We start from the raw sequence: 21,459 nt of genomic DNA, 5'->3' as shown, positions 1-21,459 counted from the left end.
AGTCAAAAGTAAAAAGAATATTTCAGTATAGTGCAGTAAATACGTGCTTTAAGAGGGACAAATACATAGAGTTGCGGGGGATAGCAAACTCTCCTCCTTGTTCTTTAACGTGTATGTGGTGAAGGAGAGGGAATGAATTCGAAGTAGGAAAACAGGCAACCAGTTAGGATAGCATGTCACACAGGGAAACCACAAACTCTGGGGATGTAATGATGAGACTTTGTTCTTGAAGAGTGCCTGTACTTCTTGAGATTTAGAGTCTTCGAAAGTCAACAGCACTAAGAGTAGGTAAGGTCTGTTCTTATGAAAAACAAAAACAGTACTGGAGTATGTCTATTCATTTATCCATTCAACAAATAGTTCTTAAGTACCTCAGTATACTAGCACTTTGTTAGTCTTTCTGTGACATGTGCCTCCAAAAGCTCAATGTGCCACTCACCCATGACACAATCAGGAATACCTTAAAAGGGGTGTATTCGCTCCTCTATTTCTACCTTGGCATATTCCCACTGAACTTACAGAAATTCTTGTCTGTAGCCAGATAACCTCACAATCAGTATTTCAACACTTTGTATATTCATTTTTCATTTCTCAATAGTTTTGGGTGTCTACTGAAAATGTAGAGGTGGGAGAAGAAAAAGGAATCAAATTCCATTTCTCTAAACTGAAGAGAAGGCAAGATATGGAAAAGAAAAGAAAAATTAGAAAGATAGAATGGATGAGGAAAATGTAAGTTGATGAAATAGACTTACTAAATATATACTATTTTAAGTTCTTTTTAAAAAATGCTATCACTACTAAAATAACTACATGTTTTTTAAAAAGAAAAATGTAAGATTACAGTTATGTTTTTAAAAATATATAGAAAGCAAACATTTAACAAATGCCTGCTATGTGTGAGATACTATTAATCTCTAGGATATAAATGGGGAAAGACATTTTGTCTTTGACCCCAAGGAAATTACAGTCTATTGGAATATCAGATATGAAAATAAGCATTTACTCTTATATATCAGATAACTTTTATTTGGCCCTCCAGATCCACTCTGTACCCTTCTCAACCCTTTTTTCTGCCCTAAGACTCTGACCTGTATGGACTACACTAAAAGACATTCTGGACCTGTCTAACAAATGTTAAAAGCAAGCCAAAGCATCAAATTGTTTACAAGTTTACTTCACTCCATATGCAGAACAAATTCCCCCCAAATATTTAAAGTAATACAAAAAAATCCAGTATCCCAAATTATATAAAATTCACAATGTCTACCATATAACAATCAATAACCAGGCATGCAAAGAAACAGGAAAATAGATCTCATACGAGAAGAAAAATTAATAAGTAGCAACAGACCCACCAAAAATATCTTTTGAAAAGGAAGGCAAAAGAATAACTTTGCAGACAAATAAAAGCTGAGTTCTCTTATCATGGAAGACCAGCACTGCAAGAAATTTTTCTGGCAGAAGAAAAATGCTTCTAGGTAGAAATCTGGATCTATATAAGGAGTGAAGAACTCCAAAAGTGGTAATTATGTAAGTAAATATAAAGGACTTTTATTCTTACTAAATCTCTTTAAAGGGTAGCTAACTAACTGTTGAACTATACACTTAAAAATAGGTAAGACAATAAATTTTAAGTTACATGTTTTTTATTACAATTTTGAAAAGATCGGTATTAAAACTGTAATGAGTTAATATTGATATTGCCAATCCAGTTCTACCTACATTTTTGATTCCACAATTATATTCCTTTTCTCTTATATTGAAAATCTTCATTTCAAATAAAATATAATTGCTTATTTTTCTGACATTACAAATAAATTGTTCCAAAATAACAAAATAAGATCAATATGTATGCAATTACTGAATAAAATTCAAAAAAATTTTTTAAGTTAATTTACTATTTAAAGCAGAAACACTGACAGTGTATTGTGACGTTTATAAACTCAAAACAGTATGAAAGTAAAATGTATGATGATGATACAAAGATTGGGAGAGGTGAAATGCAAGTATACTGCTAGAAGTTCCTTACTCTACATATAAAGTGGTATGATATGCTTAAAGGTAGACTGTGATTATTAAAAACCATAAAACAACCATAAAATCAACAAGAACAAGAACAAAGATGTATATATAATAATGTAATGATGGAAATAAAATAGCATCATAAAGAAACATCAAAAGAAGGGTGAAAAAAGAGGAAAGGAAACAAAGAACAGAGAGAATAGAAAGTGGATAGCATGATAAAGACTAAAATCAGTCATATCAATAATAATATTAAATGTAAGTAGTCTGAACACCCCAAATAAAGGCAGAGATTGACAGACTGGATAAGAAGGCCATACATGAGGACATAACAATCCTAAATACTTATTTACCTAGTAACAGAGCTTTGAAATACATGAAAATAAAATTAGTAGTACTGAAAGGAGAAGTAGACAAAACCAGAATTATAATCAGAGATTTCAAAACCCTTTTATTAGTAATTGATAGAACAAGTGGGCAGTAAATTAGTAAAGATAGAGCTGAGACTTGAGCAAAATTATCAACCAGCTTGACATAATTGGCATTTATAGAGCACTGCACCCAACAAGAGAAAACACATTCTTTTCAAGTGCATGTGAAACATCCACCAAGATACATTATATTCTGGGTCATAAAACAAACATCCACAAATTTGAAAGAATTAAAATCATACAAAGAAACTTCTCTGATCACAATGGAATTAAAAAGTATTTAAAAATAGAATAGAATTAATAACAGAAAAATTTCTGGAAAACTTCCAAATATTTGGATATTAAATAGCATACCTCTATATAACCCATGAGTCAAAGAAGAAGTCACAAAGGAAATTTGACAATATCTTTGATTTAATGAAAATGAAAATACAACATAAAAAATTGAGGATGCAGCTAAAGCAGTACTTACAGAGAAATTTAGAGCATAAATACTGATATTTAAAAAGAAAGATCTCAGGGTGCCTGGGTGGCTCAGTCGTTAAGCGTCTGCCTTCGGCTCAGGTCATGATCCCAGGGTCCTGGGATCGAGTCCCACATCGGGCTCCCTGCTCGGCAGGAAGCCTGCTTCTCCCTCTCCCACTCCTACTCTCCCTGCTTGTGTTCCTGCTCTCGCTATCTCTCTGTCTAATAAATAAATAAAATCTTTAAAAAAAAAAAAAGATCTCAAATCAGTGATCTAAGCTTCCAACATAGAATCAATAGAAGAAGAGCAAATTAAACCCAAAGCAAGTAAAAGGAAGGAAATGATAACAGTAGAAATCAGTAATATTGCAAACAGAAAACCATCAGAGAAAATGAATGAAATCAAAACTTGTTGCTTTTGAAAAGAGCAATACAATTTATAAACCTCTAAATAAAATTTTAAAGAGATGCACGCAATTCAGAAATGTCAGAAATAAAAAGCAAGATATTACTACCAATCCTACAGGCATTAAGATGATATATTATGAATCATTTAATGCCCACAAATTGGAAAAATTAGGGGAAAGAACAATTCATTGTAAGGCATAAACCAAAACTCACTAAAAAACAAATAAAAATAACATAAATAGGTCTATCTATTAAATTGAATTTTTAAATTCAATTAAATTTGAGTTATTAAATTATTAAATTGTAAGTTGAGTTTATAAAAATCCCACAAAGAAAACTCCAGTCCCAGGTGGATTTCCTAGTGAATTCTAGTTAGCATTTAAGAAAGACAATACAAATTCTACACAATATTTCCAGAAATAGGAGGGAATATGTCCCAACAATATCTATAAAGTATTACCCAATATAAAAATCACTTGGGGCTTATTAAAAAAAGATATTACAAGAAAATAACAACCAGTATCTCTGAGGAACATATATACGGGTTAGTAAATAACATCATAAACAAATGGAGTTTATCCAAGGAGTACAGGGTTGGCTTAACATTTGGAAATCAATCAATGCAATTTACCATACTCACAGACTTAGAAAGAAAGTTGGATATAACCATCTCAATAGATGCAGAAACTTAAAGGTGAAAGACTGAACGCTTTCTTCCTAAGATCAGGAACACGGCAAGGATGTCTGCTCTCACCACTTCTTTACTGGAGGTCCTAGTGAGTGCAATAAGGCAAGAAAGAGGGAGGAGGGAGACACTGAGATTGGAAAGGAAGATCTCAAAGAGTCTTTATTCACAGTTGACATGATTGACTAGGTACACAATCCTAAGGAATTTACAAACTTACTGGAACTACTAAGTGAGTTTATCAAGATTGTGAGATACAGAAACCAACCATATTGCCATTATTTCAGCAAGAAACAATGGGAAATTTTTAAAAATACGTTTACAGTAACATCAGAAAAAATGAAATACCTAAGCATAAATTGAAGAAAAAATTCTGTATGACCTATCCACTAAAAACTGCAAAACATTGCTAAGAGAACTTAAAAAAGACCTGAATAAATGATGAGATATAAGGTGGTCTTAGATCAGAAGACTCCATATTGTTAAGATGTCCATTGTCTCCAAATTGATCTGTACATTCAGTTCAGTCACAAAAGTTAGAGTAGGATTTTTGGGGAAATTGACAAGTTAATTTGAAAATTTTTATGGAAATGCATAGGAACTAGATTAGCCAAAACAATTTTGGAAACATAAAATTTGGAGAACTTATATTATTTGATTCCAAGACTTACTATAATGCTACTATACTCAAGACATTGTGTTATTAGGATAAAGATAGACATAGATTAATGGAACAGAATCAAGAGTTGAGAAAAATAGATACACATGTATACTGATGAGTTTTAACACAGGTGCCAAGGCAATATAATTGGAAAACGATATTCTTTTCAACAAATTGGATATTCAAATGCAGAAAAATGAACCTTTACCCTTATCTCTCACACCATATATGTAAAGTTTTATATCTCAAAAGAGATCACAGATCTAAATATAAATGCTAAAACCATAAAATACCTACAAGTAAGCAAAGGAGACAATCTTAGTGACCTTGGGTTCTGGCAAAAATTTCTTAAATAGGACACAGGAGCATGATATATGAAAAAGGTGTCAAATTGCACTTCATCAAAGTTAAAAGCTTTTGCTCTCTGAAAGACATTGTTTAAAAAAATAAAAAGACAAGCTACATGTATTTAACTAACTGGAATTTAAATAAAATCCTGAGGAAAAAAAGACAAGCCACAGACAGGAAGAAAACATTAGCAAAAAATATATATAATTAAAGTCTTGTATCTAGAATATTAAAAACCCTCAAAACTTAATGGTAAGACAACCTCATTTTAAATGAGCAAAAGATTTGAACACTCTATCATTGAAGATACATGGATAGCAAATGAGCACAAATAAAGTAATGACTGTCATCGTTAGTCATTAGGGAAGTGCAAACTAAAACTTTAATGAGTTACCACTATATATATAGAATGGTTCAGTCTGCCTAATTGTTGGCACAGATACGGAGTGAATGCAAACTGCTACATCTACTTTGGGAACCAGTTTGACAGTTTTCTTACTAATTAATATACACCTACTATTCATCCCAGACATTCCACTCCTAGATATGTACTCAAGAGAATAAGAACCTATGTCCACAGAATGATTGTATATATGAGTGTTCATAGCAGCTTTATTTGTAATAGCCAAAACCCAGAAACAACCCAAATGTCACTGGATAAACAAATTGTGATTATTTATACAAAGAAATACTACTCAGCAATATGAAGGAATGAACTACTGATACACATAGCAACATGGATGAATGTCAAAATAACAACGCTGAATGAAACCAGTCAAGAAAGAGTTCATACTGGGGCGCCTGTGTGGCTCAGTCATTAAGCATCTGCCTTCTGCTCAGGTCATGATCCCAGGGTCATGGGATCGAGCCCCGCATCGGGCTCCCTGCTCAGCGGGAAGCCTGCTTCTCCCTCTCCCACTCCCCCTGCTTGTGTTCCCTCTCTCACTGTGTCTCTCTCTGTCAAATAAACAAATAAAATCTTAAAAAAAAAAAAAAAAAGAAAGAGTTCATACTGCAATGAATCATGGAGCACTATGTCAAAAACTAATGATGTAATGTGTGGTGATTAACATAACATAATAATAAAAAAAAGAGTTCATACTGTATGATTCCATTTACATAAAATGCTAGAAAATATGAACAAATCTGGAGATACACAAAGCAGATTAGTAGTTGTCTGGAGATGAGGGTGGGGGGATGAAGGGAGGAAAGGATGACAAAGTCCCCCAAGGAACTTTGGGGGTGATGGATATGTTCATTTTTTACTGTAGTGATGGATTCACAGGTGTATACTTATATCAAAACTCTTCAAGTTGTTCTGTTAAAATATGTGTGTTTACTATATATCAGCTATACCTCAGTAAAGTTGTAAAAACTTTTGTGACCCCCCTCCACCCATTTTGTCTACCCCCCAACCCACTGCCTTTAACAGTCACCAATGTATTCTGTTAATCTATGAGCTTGTGTGTGTATTTTTAGATTCCATATGTAAGTGAGATCATATGGTATTTATCTTTCTGACTTCTTTCACTTCAATAATGCTCTCAAGCTCCATTCATGTTGTTGCAAATGGCACAATTTCATTTTTTTATGGCTGAATAATATTCTCGTGTGTGTATCCCATTTTATTTTTCCGTTCATCCACTGATTTTTGTAAGAACATGTGCAGACATTCAGAAGATCTTGATAAAGTAGTTCTTCATCTCTTGTACTTGCAGGGTGAGTTGGGGGCAACCCAGGAACCAGTTGTAAGGGTCACAGGGTTACAGCGCCTACAGTGCAATCAAATGCTTAATGCTCTCAGGCCTTATGCACTAAGGTTAAGGGCATGAGTGGGGAAGAAGTGGAATCCAGAGACCTAGGATGGAGACATATGGGCAGGTATAGACAAGGCTGAGAACCTTGAACTTCAAACTCCCCTGTTGGCGGAGGAAGTTCTTCCTCCCTGTTTTGTGGGACAGGCCTTCTCTGCATAAAAGCTTTTCAGTGACTGCATCTGGCACAGCTGCTGCACGTGCTCATGCTGATTCTCCTTAGCCTTCTCCCACAAACATTGCGCATCGCCTCCAGCCCCCAGCGGGAGTTCTGTCTCAGAGCAGCCGGGACACAGAGGTACGAGATCTACTCCAGGAGGAGATTGCTTATAAATCAAAAGACTTAAAAGAATTTACCAATCTCATTAATAGGAGTCTTGGAAACATGTGTGAGAGTGAATTTTCAGGTTGCAAGATCAGAAAACGGGTTAAATTTACTGATAATGGCCACATTCATCTAGGATTATGAATTTAATGTGTTGGCTTGAGTACCCAGAAATGATGTTAAATAGTCTGTCTGGTTGGCTAATCAAAGCCTCAACTCAACCAAAGCTCTACTACTGCAAAATGCCTGAACTTCTCTGGTATACTGTAGAAAAAAGGATTTCTGAAGTGTCAGGGGAATGCATATATTTGTTCCTCTTACATGCAGTCTACTCAGCTACCCACAGGCTGTAACCCCAGGAGGCCTAGAAGATACAGTTTTCACCAAGTCATTAATAAATGAGAGGAGCCGCAGAGTTCTTGATGAACTCCGTGGTGGCTGTTTTTATAGACTGGAGATGACAGTGGTGAAAGCAGTGGTGGGATTGGTACCTTTAATTCACCAGGAGTAACGGTGGAGGTCAGGTGGGGACACAGATAGCAGCTAAACTTCCAGAAGTGCTTCCTCTAATGCAGCAGGTCGGCACAGCCCCTGGCCCCTGTTACGTTGCTATTGACCTGACACATGTTCTTTCCATCCCAACCCGTAAGCAAAAAGAGAGGCAGTTTGCATTTACATGGAGAGAAGAGGATGTGCCTTTCCATCTTACTCTCAGAGCTGTGTCTGCTCTCCTGTTGTTTTCCCTAGGGGCTTGTACATCTCAGTTCCCACAGACCATCATGCATGTCTTTACATTGGTGACCTTATACTAATCAGATGCAGTGAGCAGAAAATAACTCCCTGGTTGACTTCCTAGGACAAATGCACACCAGAAGGAGAGAGAGAAATTTTGCAAAATGTTCAGGGTTTGCCACATAGCTAAAGCTTATGGACATTTTGGGATATCCTTTCTAAAGTGAGAGATAAGTTTCAATACCTTGGCATGGCTGTCTTGAAGGCACACAGCACTTAAAGGGCTTCTCTGGATTTAGGAAGTAAAACATGCCACATTGGGGTGTGCTGCTCCAACGAGTTTTCAAGATAACCTAATGAGGCTACTGGGCTCCAGTGGGACATGGTGTAAGAATGAACATGGTAGCAGGTCCACATTGTGGTCAAGGTGCTCCCACTTGGCATTTAGGGCCAAGCAGTCCCAACAGTATTGGACAGACAGTGAAATGCTGTATGGAGCTTCTTATAATTAGAGGATCTCAGCACAGAGGTTTTAGGAGTAAGGTAATGCCCTCTTCTGCCAACAGCTATTTTACATTTGAAAATCAGTTCTGGTTCTGCTACTGGTCCCTGGGAGAGACTGGATGCTTGGCAGTAGGATTCCAAGTGCTCTGTGATTATGAACTGACCTGACTTTTATCTAATCCAATGAACCATAAAACTGAGAGTATACAGCATCATCTCAGTACAAAAGAGAATGAGTCTGAGAAGGTCCAGAGGGTTACAGTAAGCTGTATGAGCAGGTGGCTCGGATTCCTTCAATCCTACCTTGGCTCTGCTTCATCTCTGTGCCTTTGGCTTCATGGGGAGTCCCCTGTGACAAGCTAACAGAGGGAGAGTATATTAGGTCTAATTCACCAGGCATCTGCACAGGATTCTGGCAACATCCAAATACGGACAGTGACTAGATTACAACCCCTCAGTAGGCCCAGAGAATGGTCAAAGGGTATCCTCCCAGTGAGCACAAGTGGTTTTCTACTTCATATAGAAAGGAGAAGCAGTTTGAGACAGAAACCTTATTGTCTGTGGGCAGTATAACTGAAAGCTTCTCAGCTGATTAGGTACTTGGATGGAATTAAATGGGGGAAATTGGGATTAGGTCTGGGGACAGGTATACTCAGAATGGGCATAGCATATATTTGTGTCCTTGTGAATGTCCTCCCTAGGAGGCAGAAAGCTCTAAGTATTCAGATGGACGAGGTGATCCATCCTGTCAATGTCCATTTTTTCACCGGGCCTCTTCAGTTGTTGCTCAATGGAGCCATGTACAAAGTGGTCATGGATATAGGGATGGAGGCTACATATAGATTCATAAACTTGGTCTTTTCCTCACTGAGGTTGTTTCGTCTCTATAGTCACAGATAACTGGACAGCAGCAACCATTACTTTGCCTCCAACAGTGTGCTGGCTGCCTGGTGGCAGGCTGATTATGTTGGACCCTTCCCAGATAGAGGTGGCATCTCTTTGTGTTCACAGTGATAGACAAATATTCTGGGTGTGTGTTTTATTTCTCTGCTTGCATTACTTCTGTCAGCAATACCATTTATTACAGAAGCCTTATCCATCATCATTTTATTCCATACAACATTGCCTCTAACTGGGGATGCATGTACAGTAAAGGAAGTGGTAATAGGCTGAGAACAACGCAGTAGGCTCACCGTGTGTGCCGTCCCCAGAAACAGCTAGCACTGACAGAACGCTCGTGTGGTTTGCTGACGCTGAGACACAGCACCGTGGTGGGGGGAGACCGGAGGGTGAGACACCTGGAAATAAGCCAGTGCACATGAATAATAATCTGTTTTATTTCTTTTTTCTTTTCTTTCCTCTGTTTACTCTCAATCCTCATCCATAACTGAGCTCTCTATTTCTGATTACATGGACATTTCTATCTCAAACTCAATTGGTCTAACACTGAATTTCTTATATTGCTCATCATAAAAATGGTTTCTTTTCCATATTCCTCTTGGCCTCAGGTTATGACACCATCATTTACCCAGTCATCCAAGTCAGAAATGTAGGGGTTCTCCTTGACTTCTTACCTGTCATAAGCTCCCGTGGGTCATCTGTCATAAAGTCCTATCAATTCTGCTTCCAGAGACTCTCCCAAGTCTGGCATGTCTGTCCCTCCCCGACTGGAGCTTCTCAGTATTCTCATTTCCACTTCACGGGCAGAGTCCTTCCACTTGGTCTCTTTGTCTCTCATCCTTTGCCATCTCGGTGTAAACACTGATGCCATGTCTTGAAAACACGAATTAAATCACCTCCTTACCCGAAGCATGTTGGGGGCTCACCGTTACCTCCATCCCACATGATAGTCCCTCTTCCCAGGTTGCTCTTTTCTGGCTCAATTCCATGGCAACAAGGCCTTCACCTTCTGATGCTTGGTTCAAACAGCTTCTGAAGCCTGCCCTGACCCGGACATAGCGAGGCACGGGCACTGTTTTCGGAGGTGCCCTCACAGATGTGTTATATACTCAGTTGTCACACTTGTGCAAATCTCTGTGTATTTGTCTGCCACCTCCACTACACTGGGAGCTCCTAAAGAACAGAGACTCTGATCTATTTGTCAGCACAGGGCTGTAGACATAGTAGATGCTTAATGAAGACATGTTTGTTGAATGAGTTGAGTGAGTGAGGGAGGGAGTGAGTCCTTATAGCTGGATGTTGTAACGTTTCCTTTCTGTAAGGTTGCAGGGGATGAACGAGAAGTGTGCTTTGTTCACTGATGATGGCATCCTCTACCTACTTCTGCTGAGAATCAGCAGTAAACAAAATCAACAAAATCTTAATTTTTTTTTTTACCTCTCTCTTAATTAAAAAAAAAAAAATGTGGTTTTTACATTACCTTCCTGTGCTGCCCTAGAGATCTTAGCTTTTCTTGACTTCTTTTCCAGTTTAAACTTTGATTTTTACTAGGTCTTTTGCATTTTAACTTCTCTCCCTGTTGGTTTCAGAAAAATTTTTATAATTTTTTTTCTCTTTAAATTTTCTATCTTAGAATATGAGATCATTTTAAAATGGATATATTGCAGCATTACCTCTAAAGCCAAATTTTATATTGTTTTTGTTTTAAATACTGCTCATTTTTTATGAAACATGTTATGATTATTATGAAGTGATCTGTATTTCTGGTTACTGTTGTATTTGAAATTCTGTCCTTGCTGACCTATTGTTGTTTGATTACTGTTACAGCCCACTTAACTATAAGTAGTGACTAATATTTAAAGAGTTTAAAACAGAATTAAATTATTGGAATAAGTATTATAATTCTCTTTAAAATTAATCCTCTTTCTATATATCCTTGATGAGAGTAAAAAATAGATAACTGAACTGTTGTAAAACACTGTTGCCAAAGGAAAAAGAAATATCATCCAGTTTCCAAATCTAGTCACAAGTGTATATTTGGGAAGGTAAAACATGGAAGAACTCATAAAAAATGTGTTCACCTCTAGCCTTCCAGAATTTTCTTATTTCTAAATGCATTTTTGTTGTGGCATCAGCATTAGTTAATAAACCTGGGCCATTGGGTACCATCATTCATTCATTCAGTACTAATTTTTTTGAGTGCCTATTATGTTCAGGGAATATAGAGTGGAAGATTTGCAAGTTCCACAAAGGAATCCCATCTCTGTACACAATGCTTTGCAAATGGTGGACACTTGATAAGTATTTATTACATGAGTAAGTGAATGAAGAACTATAGAAAAATTGTGAAATCATACTTTCTTACAATTTGTGCTCTTACTAACCAATATAAATCAAGAGGCATGTTCCTGCTTCTATGAAAATAGCTCTCATGGATCATTATCTATTTAAAGTTTGAAAAAGCGAAAACTTCATGAAGGCAGAGACATATCTTGTCACTGTCCTACCTCTTACCATCCAGGAATTTGTGTGCCTTCTTTTATTGAATGCTTCCTATGTGCCAGTCATCGTTCTGAATGCTTTATAAAGACTTACACTTCTAAACCTCTCAAGAATGCTGAGGAGTATTATGACTACCATTTTAAGGTAATCTGAAGCCCAGGAAGACTAGGTTATTTGGCAAAGGTCCTAGAGCTAGTAAATAAATCACAGAAGCAAGACTCAAGGCCAGATAGTTGGATATCAGAGTCCTATCTAGCCCTACACGACCACCATGCTGCTTCCTACTCTGTGTTGAATTAAGAAATGAAAACAGTTTCAGAGTAGGTTAACTTTGAAAATGGAATACCATTGTAGATCTTAAAATGAAAAACCAAAGAAAAAACACCATTTTCTAATATTCTTGGTAAGGACTGCTAACTTGCCTGTACACACTTAGCTCACGTTTGGTGGATGCGTTCATTTATGTGCTCAGACTAACATGAGACAGAACAGTGCAGCCGAAGAAGTCTGGACTTGGAGTCCGATTCGAAGACGGGCTCTGACATCTGCTTACTACTTACATGATCTTGAACAATTTAACTTCCCCAGCTCTCCATTTCCTCACCCGTAAAATAGGAATAAAAACAGGTGTCACAAATGGCTGTGTCTTTTTAGAGAGAATTAAACAAGATAATGTATGAAAAGTACCTGACACAAAAAAGGGTATTACCATCTCTCTTCCCTTTGCCTCTCCCTCTCCTTCCTGTTCCCTCCGCTTTCCCCTCTACCTGCTGGTAGCCACATGACCTTGTCTTCCAGGACTTAATCTCTCTCCTGTAAGACAGGAGGGCTAATCATCTGGTCTCCAAGATCCTTTGACTCTGTAATTCTATGATTTGGTGATTTAATTACTTGGTTTTTCATTGTATCATAGCAGGGCAGTGTACTGAGGGGTGGTTTTGAAACGAGGCTTCACCAGTTAGCATGGTTGATTAAGTTGCCTTGTTTCTTTTTTTTTCCCAAAAGATCCCATCACATAGAACGTGGTTTGGATGTATTTGAGATAAATCAGGTGAAAACCTGGTTTAATATGTAAGTGATTTCACAGCAACAATATATATATTAACTGTATCTACTAGTAATGACCTGTTTCACAAGATGATGTCTCCCTTCCTTTCCCCTGTTTAGGTACTATGCAGGAAACCTAGAGGCTAAGTCAACAAATCATAGAACTCTAGATTTAATTCACACAGCCACCAAGGGGCTAATGAGAGCTGTCGAAGGCGGTGGAATAGATTCTGTGATGGAATGGGAAGTGGATGAAGTGCTGAACTGGACAAATGCACTGAACTTTGATGAGTAAATGCATTCTGCTTTTACTGGGGAGCAAGGGCAAGCCTCATGTATGTTTCTGATGTTCCCACCTCTGCCTCGAATCTTGGGCCCACACACATAATCTTTAAAAAAGAAAAACAAAAAGCAAACGAGTATTGTTTGTCGAGAAAAAAAGAAGATATGAGGGAAGAATATAAAAAAGAGATGATATAAAAGTAGAAAAAGAAAATTAGACTTAGGTATTCTTTTTTTTTAATTGAAGTATGATTAACATACAGTGTTACATGAGTTGTAGGTCTATAAATAGTGATTGGACAATTCTGTGTGTAGCTCAGTGTTCACCATGATAAATATAGTCACCATCTGTCACCATACAACTTTACTACATATATTATCAACTATTCCTGATGCTGTACTTCTCATCTCTGTGACTTATTTTATAACTGGAAGTTTGTATCTCTCTTTTTTTTTTTATTAACATATAATGTATTATTTGTTTCAGGGGTACAGATCTGTGATTCATCAGTCTTACACAACTCACAGCGCTCACCATAGCACATACCCTCCCCAGTGTCCATCACCCAGCCACCCCATCCCTCCCACCCCCCTCCACTCCAGGAACCCTCAGTTTGTTTCCTGAGATTGAGTCTCTTATGGTTTGTCTCCCTCTCTGGTTTCATCTTGTTTCATTTTCCCCTCCCTTCCCCTATGATCCTCTGTTTTCTTTCTCAAATTCCTCATATCAGTGAGATCATATGATAATTGTCTTTCTCTGATTGACTTATTTCGCTTAGCATAATACCCTCTAATTCCATCCACATGGTTGCAAATGGCAAGATTTCTTTTTTTTGATGGCTGCGTAATATTCCATTGTGTGTATATACCACATCTTCTTTCATCTATTAATGGACATCTAGGCTCTTTCCATAGTTTGGCTGTAGGAGGTTTGTATCTCTTAATCCCCTTTATCTGTTTCACCCATCCTGTCACCCACCTCCCCTTTGACCAACATCAGTTCTCTACATTTAGGGTCTGATTCTTTTTTGTTCATTTGTTTTGTTTCTTAGAAACAAAATATTTTCACAAATGTCGAGATCATTTTTTATGGCTGAGTAATATTCCACTGTGTGTGTGTGTGTGTGTGTGTGTGTGTATCTACCACATCTTTTTTATCCATTCATCAGTTGATGGACACTTGGGTTGCTTCCATATCATGGCCACTGTAAATAATGCTGCAATAAACATACATATCCTTTCGAATTAGTGTATTTGTTTCTTTTGGTAAATACCCAGTAGTGGAATTACTGGATCATATGGTATTTCTATTTTTAATTTTTGAAGACCCTCCGTACTGTTTTCCACAGTGGCTGCACCAGTTTGCATTCCCATCAACGGTGCAGGAGGGTTTCCTTTTCTCCACATCCTCACCAACACTTACTAGTTCTTGTCTTTTTTATTTTAGTTATTCTGACAGGTGTAAGGTGGTATCTCATTGTGGTTTTGATTTGCATTTCCCTGATGATGAGTGATGTTGAGCATCTTTTCATGTGTCTGTTGGCCATCTGCATGTCTTAGGAGAAATGTGTATTCATATCTTCTGCCTATTTGTAACTGGATTTGTGTGTGTGTATGTGTGTGTTGAGTTGTATAAGTTCTTCATATAGTTTGGATATTAACCCCTCATTGGATATTTCATCTGTAAATATCTCCCATTCAGTAGGTTGCCTTTTCATTTTGTTCATAGTTTACTTTGCTATGTAAAAGCTTTTTATTTTGGTATAGTCCCAATAGTTTATTTTTGGTTTTGTTTTCTTTGCCTGAGGAGACATAGCTAGAAAAATGTTACCAAGACCAATATCAAGAAATGACTGCCTACATTTTTTTCTAGGAGATTTATAGTTTTAGGTCTCACATTTAGGTCTATAATCATTTTGAGTTTATTTTTGTGTGTGGTCTGAGAAAGTGCTATCACAAATGGCTGTGTCTTTTGTATGTAGCTATCCAGTTTTCCCAGCACCATTTATTGAATAAAATGTCTTTATTATATATTCTTGCCTCCTTTGTCATAGATTAAATAACCATATAAGTATGGATTTATTTCTGGCTCTGTACCTTATTCCATTGACCTATGAGTCTGTTTTCATGCCACTACCATACTGTTTTAATTACTATAACTTTGTAGTGTATTTTGAATTCTGGGATTGTGATGCCTCCAGCTTTGTTCTTCTTTCTCAAGATTGCTTTGGCTATTTGGGGTCTTTTGTGGTTCCATTCTAATTTTAGGATTGTTCTAGTTCTGTGAAAAATGCTGTTGGTATTTTGATAGGGATTACATGAAATCTGTAGATTGCTTTGGGTAGTATGAACATTTTAACATTTAACAACCAATGTGCGAGCACAGAATATATTTCCATTTGTGTTGTGTTCAGTTTCTTTCATCAGTATCTTACAGTTTTCAGAGTATGGGTCTTTCACCTCATTGGTTAGGTTTATACCTAGATATTTTATTCTTTTTGGTGCAATTGAACATGGGATTGTTTTCTTAATTTCCTTCTGCTATTTTGTCATTAGTACATAGAAATGCAGCAGATTTCTGTATGTTAATTTTGGATTCTGCAACTTTACTAAATTCATTTATGAATTCTTTTTTTTTCTTTTTTTGTAGGCTCCTGAGCATGGAGCCCAACATGGAGCTCAAGCTCATGACCCCCGAGATCAAGAGTCAGATGCCGAGGGGCACCTGAGTGGCCCAGTTGGTTAAACGTTTGCCTTCAGCTCAGGTCATGATCCTGGGGTCCTGGGATAGAGCCCTGTGTCAGACTCCCTGCAGGGAGCCTGCTTCTCCCTCTGCCCCTCCCCCCACTCGTGCTCATGCTAGTGCTCATGCTCACGTGAGTACTCTCTCTCTCTCTCAAATAGATAAATTAAATCTTAAAAAAAAATAGTCAGATGCCTAATGGACTAAGCCACCCAGGCACCCCATTTATGAGTTCTAGTAGTTTTTTGGTGGAGTCTTTCAGGTTCTCTCTATATTTAGTATCATGTCAACTGCAAATAGTGACAGTTTTACTTCTTCCTTACCAATTTATAAGCTTTTTATTTCTTGTCTGATTGCTGTGGCTAGGACTTCCAGTACTATGTTGAATAAAAGTGGTGAGAGTGGACATTCTTAATCTTGTTCCTGATTTTATAAGAAAAACAAGCTCTCAGTTTTTCACCATTGTTAGCTATGTGTTTTTCATATATAGCCTTTATTATATTGAGGTATGTTCCCTCTAAACCTACTTTGTTTAGTTTTATCATGAACAATATTGTATTTTGTCAAATGCATTTTTACCATCTATTGAGAGGATCATATGGTTTTTCTCCTTCTTATTGTTAACGTGATGTATCACGCTGATTGATTTGCAAATATTGAGCCACCTTGTATCCCTGGACTAAATCCCACTGGATTGTGGTGGATGATTCTTTTAATGTATTATTGACTTCGATTTGTTAATATTTTGTTGAGGATTTTTGCATCTATGTCATCGGGTAAATTGGCCCATAGTTTGTTTTGTTTTGTTTTTCTGTGGTGTCTGACTGGTTTTGGCATCAGGCTAATGTGTACTCATGGAATGAATTTGGAAGATTTCCTTTCTCTTCTGCTTTTTGGAACAGTTTGAAAAGAATCAGTATTAAATCTTCTTTATTTTTTTAAATGTTTTAATTTAAATTCAATTTAATTAACATATACTGTATTATTAGCTTCAGAGGTACAATTTAGTGATTTGTCAGTTGCATATAACACCCAGTGCTCATTACTTCAAGTGCCCTCCTTAATGCCTATCATCCAACTACCCCATCCCCCGACCCACCTCCCCTCCAACAACCCTCAATTTGTTCCCTATGGTTAAGAGTCTCTTATGGTTTGTCTCCTTCTCTGTGTTCGTCTTATTTTATTTTTCTTTCCCTTACCCTATGTTCATCTGTTTTCTTAAATTCCACATATGAGTGAAATCATATGGTATTTGTCTTTCTCTGACTGACTGACTTTGCTTAGCATAATACCCTCTAGTTCCATCCACGTCATTGCAAATGGCAAGATTTCATTCTTTTTGATGGCTGAGTAATATTCCAGTGTGAGTGGGTGTGTGTGTGTGTGTGTGTGTGTGTGTGTGTATACACACCATATCGTCTTTATCCATTCATCTGTCGGTGGACATCTGGGCTCTTTCCATATTTTGGCTACTGTGGATCTTGCTGCTATAAACATTGGGGTTCATATGCCCCTTCAAATCACTATGTTTGTGTCCTTTAGATAAATACCAAGTAGTGCAATTGCTGGGTTGTAGGGTAGCTCTATTTGTACCTTTATGAGGAACCGCCATACAGAGTGGCTGTACCAGTTTGCTTTCCCACCAACAGTGTAATAAGAGGGTTCCTTCCCCTTTCTGCACATCCTTGCCAACATCTTTTGTTTCCTGAGTTGTTAACTTTAGCCATTCTGACTGGTGTGAGATGGTATCTCATTGTGGTTTTGATTTGTATTTCCCTGATATGCTGAGTGATGTGGAGTGTTTCTTCATGTGTCTATTGGTCATTTGGATGTCTTCTTTGGAGAAATGTCTATTTGTGTCTTCTGCCCATTTCTTGACTGGATTTTTTTGTTTTTTTGGGTGTGGAGTTTGATAAGTTCTTTATAGATCTTGGATACTAGCCCTTTACCTGTTACGTCATTTGCAAATATCTTCTTCCATTCCATAGGTTACCTTTTAGTTTTGTTGACTGTTACCTGTGCGTGCAAAGCTTTTTATCTTGATGAAGTCCCAATAGTTCATTTTTGCTTTTGTTTCTCTTATCTTTAGAGACATGTCTAGCAAGAAGTTGCTGTGGCCGAGGTCAAAGAGGTTGCTGCCTGTGTTCTCCTCTACAGTTTTGATGGATTCCTGTCTCATATTTAGGTCTTTCATCCATTTTGAGTCTATTTTTGTGTATGGTGTAAGAAAGTGGTCCAGTTTCATTCTTCTACATGTGGCTGTCTAATTTTCCCAACACCATTTGTTGAAGAGAATGTCTTTATTTCCACTGGATATTCTTTCCTGCTTTGTTGAAGATTAGTTGACCATAGAGTTGAGGGTCCATTTCTGGGTTCTCTGTTCTGTTTCATTGATCTGTGTGTCTGTTTTTGGGCCCTCACTATATAATCTTGATGATGACAGCTTTGTTGTAATACAGCTTGAAGTCCGGAACTGTGATGCCACCAGTTTTGGTTTTCTTTTTCAACATTCCTTTGGCTATTCAGGGTCTTTTCTGTTTCCATACAAATTTTAGGATTGTTTGTTCCAGCTCTATGAAAAATGTTGATGGTATTTTGACAGGAATTGCACTGAATGTGTAGATTGCTTTGCGTAGCATAGACATTTTAACAATGTTTGTTCTTCCAATCCATGAGCGTGGAATGTTTTTCCATTTCTTTGTGTCTTCCTCAATTTCTTTCACAAGTGTTCTATAGTTTTCAGAGTACAGATCCTTTACTTCTTTGGTTAGGTTTATTCCTAGATATCTTATGGTTTAAATGTTTGGTAGAATTCACATGTGAAGCCATCTGATCCTGGACTTTTGTTGGGGGTTTTTTGATTACTGATTCAATTTCATTAAAAGTGATTGACCTGTTCAGTTTTTTCTATTTCTTTGTCATTCAGTTTTAGAAGATCATATTTTCTAGGACTTTATTCATTTCTTCTCAGTTGTTCCATTTTTTTGGCATATAATTTTATATAATATTCTCATAATCTTTTATATTTCTGTGGTGTCAGTTGTAATTTCTCCAACTTCATTTCTGATTTTATTCTCTGGTTTATCAATTTTGTTGATCTTTTCAAAGAGCCACCTCTTGGTTTCATGGATACTTTCTATTGTTCTTTTAGTCTTTATGTAATTTATTTCCTCTCTATTCCTTTTTTTTTTTTCCTTCCACTAGCTTTGGGCTTAGTTTTTTCTTTTTTTTTAGTTCCGTAGGTGTAAGTTTGGGCTGGTTGTTTGAGATTTTTCTTGTTTCTTGAGTTAGGCATGTATAATTACAAACTTTCCCTTTTAGAACTGCTTTTGCTGTATCCCATTGATTTTGGACTGTTATGCTTTCATTTTAATTTATCTCCATGTATTTTTTATTTCTTCTGTGATTTCTTTGTTGACCCATTGGTTGTTTAGTTGAGCTTTCATGTGTTTGTGATTTTTTTTTGGTTTTGGTGGGTTTTTTTTTGGTAATTAATATCTAGTTTCATACATACAGATATGGTCAGAAAAGATGCTTGATATGATTTCAGTCTTCTTAAATTTATTGAGATTTATTTTCTGGCCTGGTTTTTTGGCCTAACATGTGATCTGTCTTAAAGAATATTCCATGTGTACTCAAATATGTATTCTGCTGTGTTTGGATGGAATTTTCTGTATACATCTGTTAGGTTCATCTGGTCTAATATGTTGTTCAAAGCCACTGTTTTCTTATTGATTTTCTGTCTGGGTAATCTATCCATTGACATAGAGGCAGTGTTAAAATCCGCTAGTATTATTGTATAACTGTCTATTTCACCCTTAATATCTGTTAACATTTGCTAGATGCTTCTGTGTTGGGTGCAGAGATATTTACAATTGTTATATTCTCTTGTTGGATTGATCCCTTCATCGTTATGTAATGCCATTCTTTGTCTCTGGCTACTGTCTTTGTTTTAAAGTCTGTCTTGTCTGATATAAATATTGCTACTCTGGCTTTTTCTCCACTTCCATTTGCATTATTCAACGCCTTCACCAGCAGTCTGTGTGTGTCTTTATTTTGAAGTGATCTCTTAGAGGTAGCATATAGATGGGTCTTGTTTTTTAATCCATTCTGTCACCCTTTATCTTTTGATTGGAGTATTTAGTCAATTTACATTTAAAGTAATTATTGATAGGTATGCACTTATTGCCATTTTGTTAATTTCTTTTTCTGGTTGTTTTCGTAATTCTTTTCTGTTCTTGTTCTCTTGCTTCCTTCCCTTGTGGTTTGATTGTTTTTCTTTAGTGGTATTCTTATATTCTAACTTTTTCTATTGAGTCCTAGACAACAAATTTTCAAAGGAATCCAGCATGATTATTTGGAATATTTCAGTAACATTACTGAACTCAAGCTACTGATTATCTCAGGCAAGACCAAATTTGCAAACATCTTCCCCTACCAATGGCAGGCGTTAGGTATAAGCACCATTTTCGCAGCGTATTTATGGACTCCACAGTCTGCTCTCTGTTAGATCTTCGTAGTCATCTAGATATTTGCAGCTGTCTTGATGACACCTTGTCTGTTAAAAATTTCAGCGTCTGACATTTTTCCCTTCAGGAAAATTGATAGTGGAAATCTGTGGACACTTTTCAGTAGTCAGACCATTAGAATGACATAAATGTGTTGAACATTGATGTTCAGTGATACAAACCAGTTTCTGCCCAAAAAGCTTGTGTGCTAGCCCCTTGTGTGACAGATGGACGCTCCACTGGAAACAATCATGGGCATCTTCTGATTGCAACAATATCAACTAAGAACGATGTTGTTATTACTTTGAAGAATAGATAGAGCCAACTTAACTCTAGGACTCAGGGATACTGATGAGGACTGTTGCCCTTCTGCGGTATCCAGGGATACGCTGCTATAGGCACTTAGAATGTAAAACAGTGCTTGCATTGCCATGACTAAGTCACCCACATGATGGCTACTGTGACTGTTGCTGGCATTTATCCTGCTGGGTTTCAGGGTCATATTCTCTATCAAATGGATGTTCCTCTTCCAGAGTCCTCATATTTTTCAAACTGCAAGTGAATTTTGACATAACCTGTTGAGTGGTCAGTTGCTGGATTATCTTAGTCTTCTGATATTCTATGAATCCTGTTGGTGAGAGCTCTTTGCCTATGTGTGTTATGGGTAGTTTCTATGTCTGAAGCTGCTCCTTTGATATCTAAGACATGTAGTTATATAGCTTCTCTGGCCAGGGACTTTTCCTGGGCTGTTAAGATGTTAAATTTATACTTTTGAGGGATTCACTATAGATTCCACATACACTTTATTCTGTAAAAAATTCTAAAAATATCTTAGAAAGACAGATCAGCATGGCAATACTCTCATTAGATTGTTGCTTCTCTTTGTAAAACTTAGATTTCTTATTGCTCACAGCTCGTATGTACATTATGAGAAAAAAAATTTATGCAACTAAATAAATTCATGTCCTAATCTCAGGTAGAGCAGGGTTAGTGATCAGCCTTAAATATGGTGTATGTTTATGCCCCAAGCTGTCAGGTCGTAGCATACAATTGATTGGAGGTCCTTTTTCTTGGTTTCTTGA

At 36.9% G+C, this 21,459-nt stretch overlaps 1 protein-coding gene across 1 annotated transcript in view; it reads left to right on the top strand.

Annotated features, from left to right (window-relative positions):
- CUNH11orf65 (chromosome unknown C11orf65 homolog) overlaps positions 1 to 21,459 on the top strand; it is a 66,741-nt gene that overhangs the window by 41,426 nt on the left and 3,856 nt on the right. Inside the window, exons 6-7 of the mRNA XM_032427699.1 lie at positions 599 to 729; positions 12,965 to 13,135. Of these exons, the coding sequence (XP_032283590.1) occupies positions 599 to 729; positions 12,965 to 13,135 (302 nt within the window). The remainder of the gene's footprint in view (positions 1 to 598; positions 730 to 12,964; positions 13,136 to 21,459) is intronic.

The sequence above is a fragment of the Phoca vitulina genome, unplaced genomic scaffold, assembly GCF_004348235.1.
Source record: "Phoca vitulina isolate PV1807 unplaced genomic scaffold, GSC_HSeal_1.0 scaffold38, whole genome shotgun sequence".
NCBI lineage: Eukaryota > Metazoa > Chordata > Mammalia > Carnivora > Phocidae > Phoca > Phoca vitulina.
This window is presented reverse-complemented; position numbering and strand designations above follow the sequence as displayed.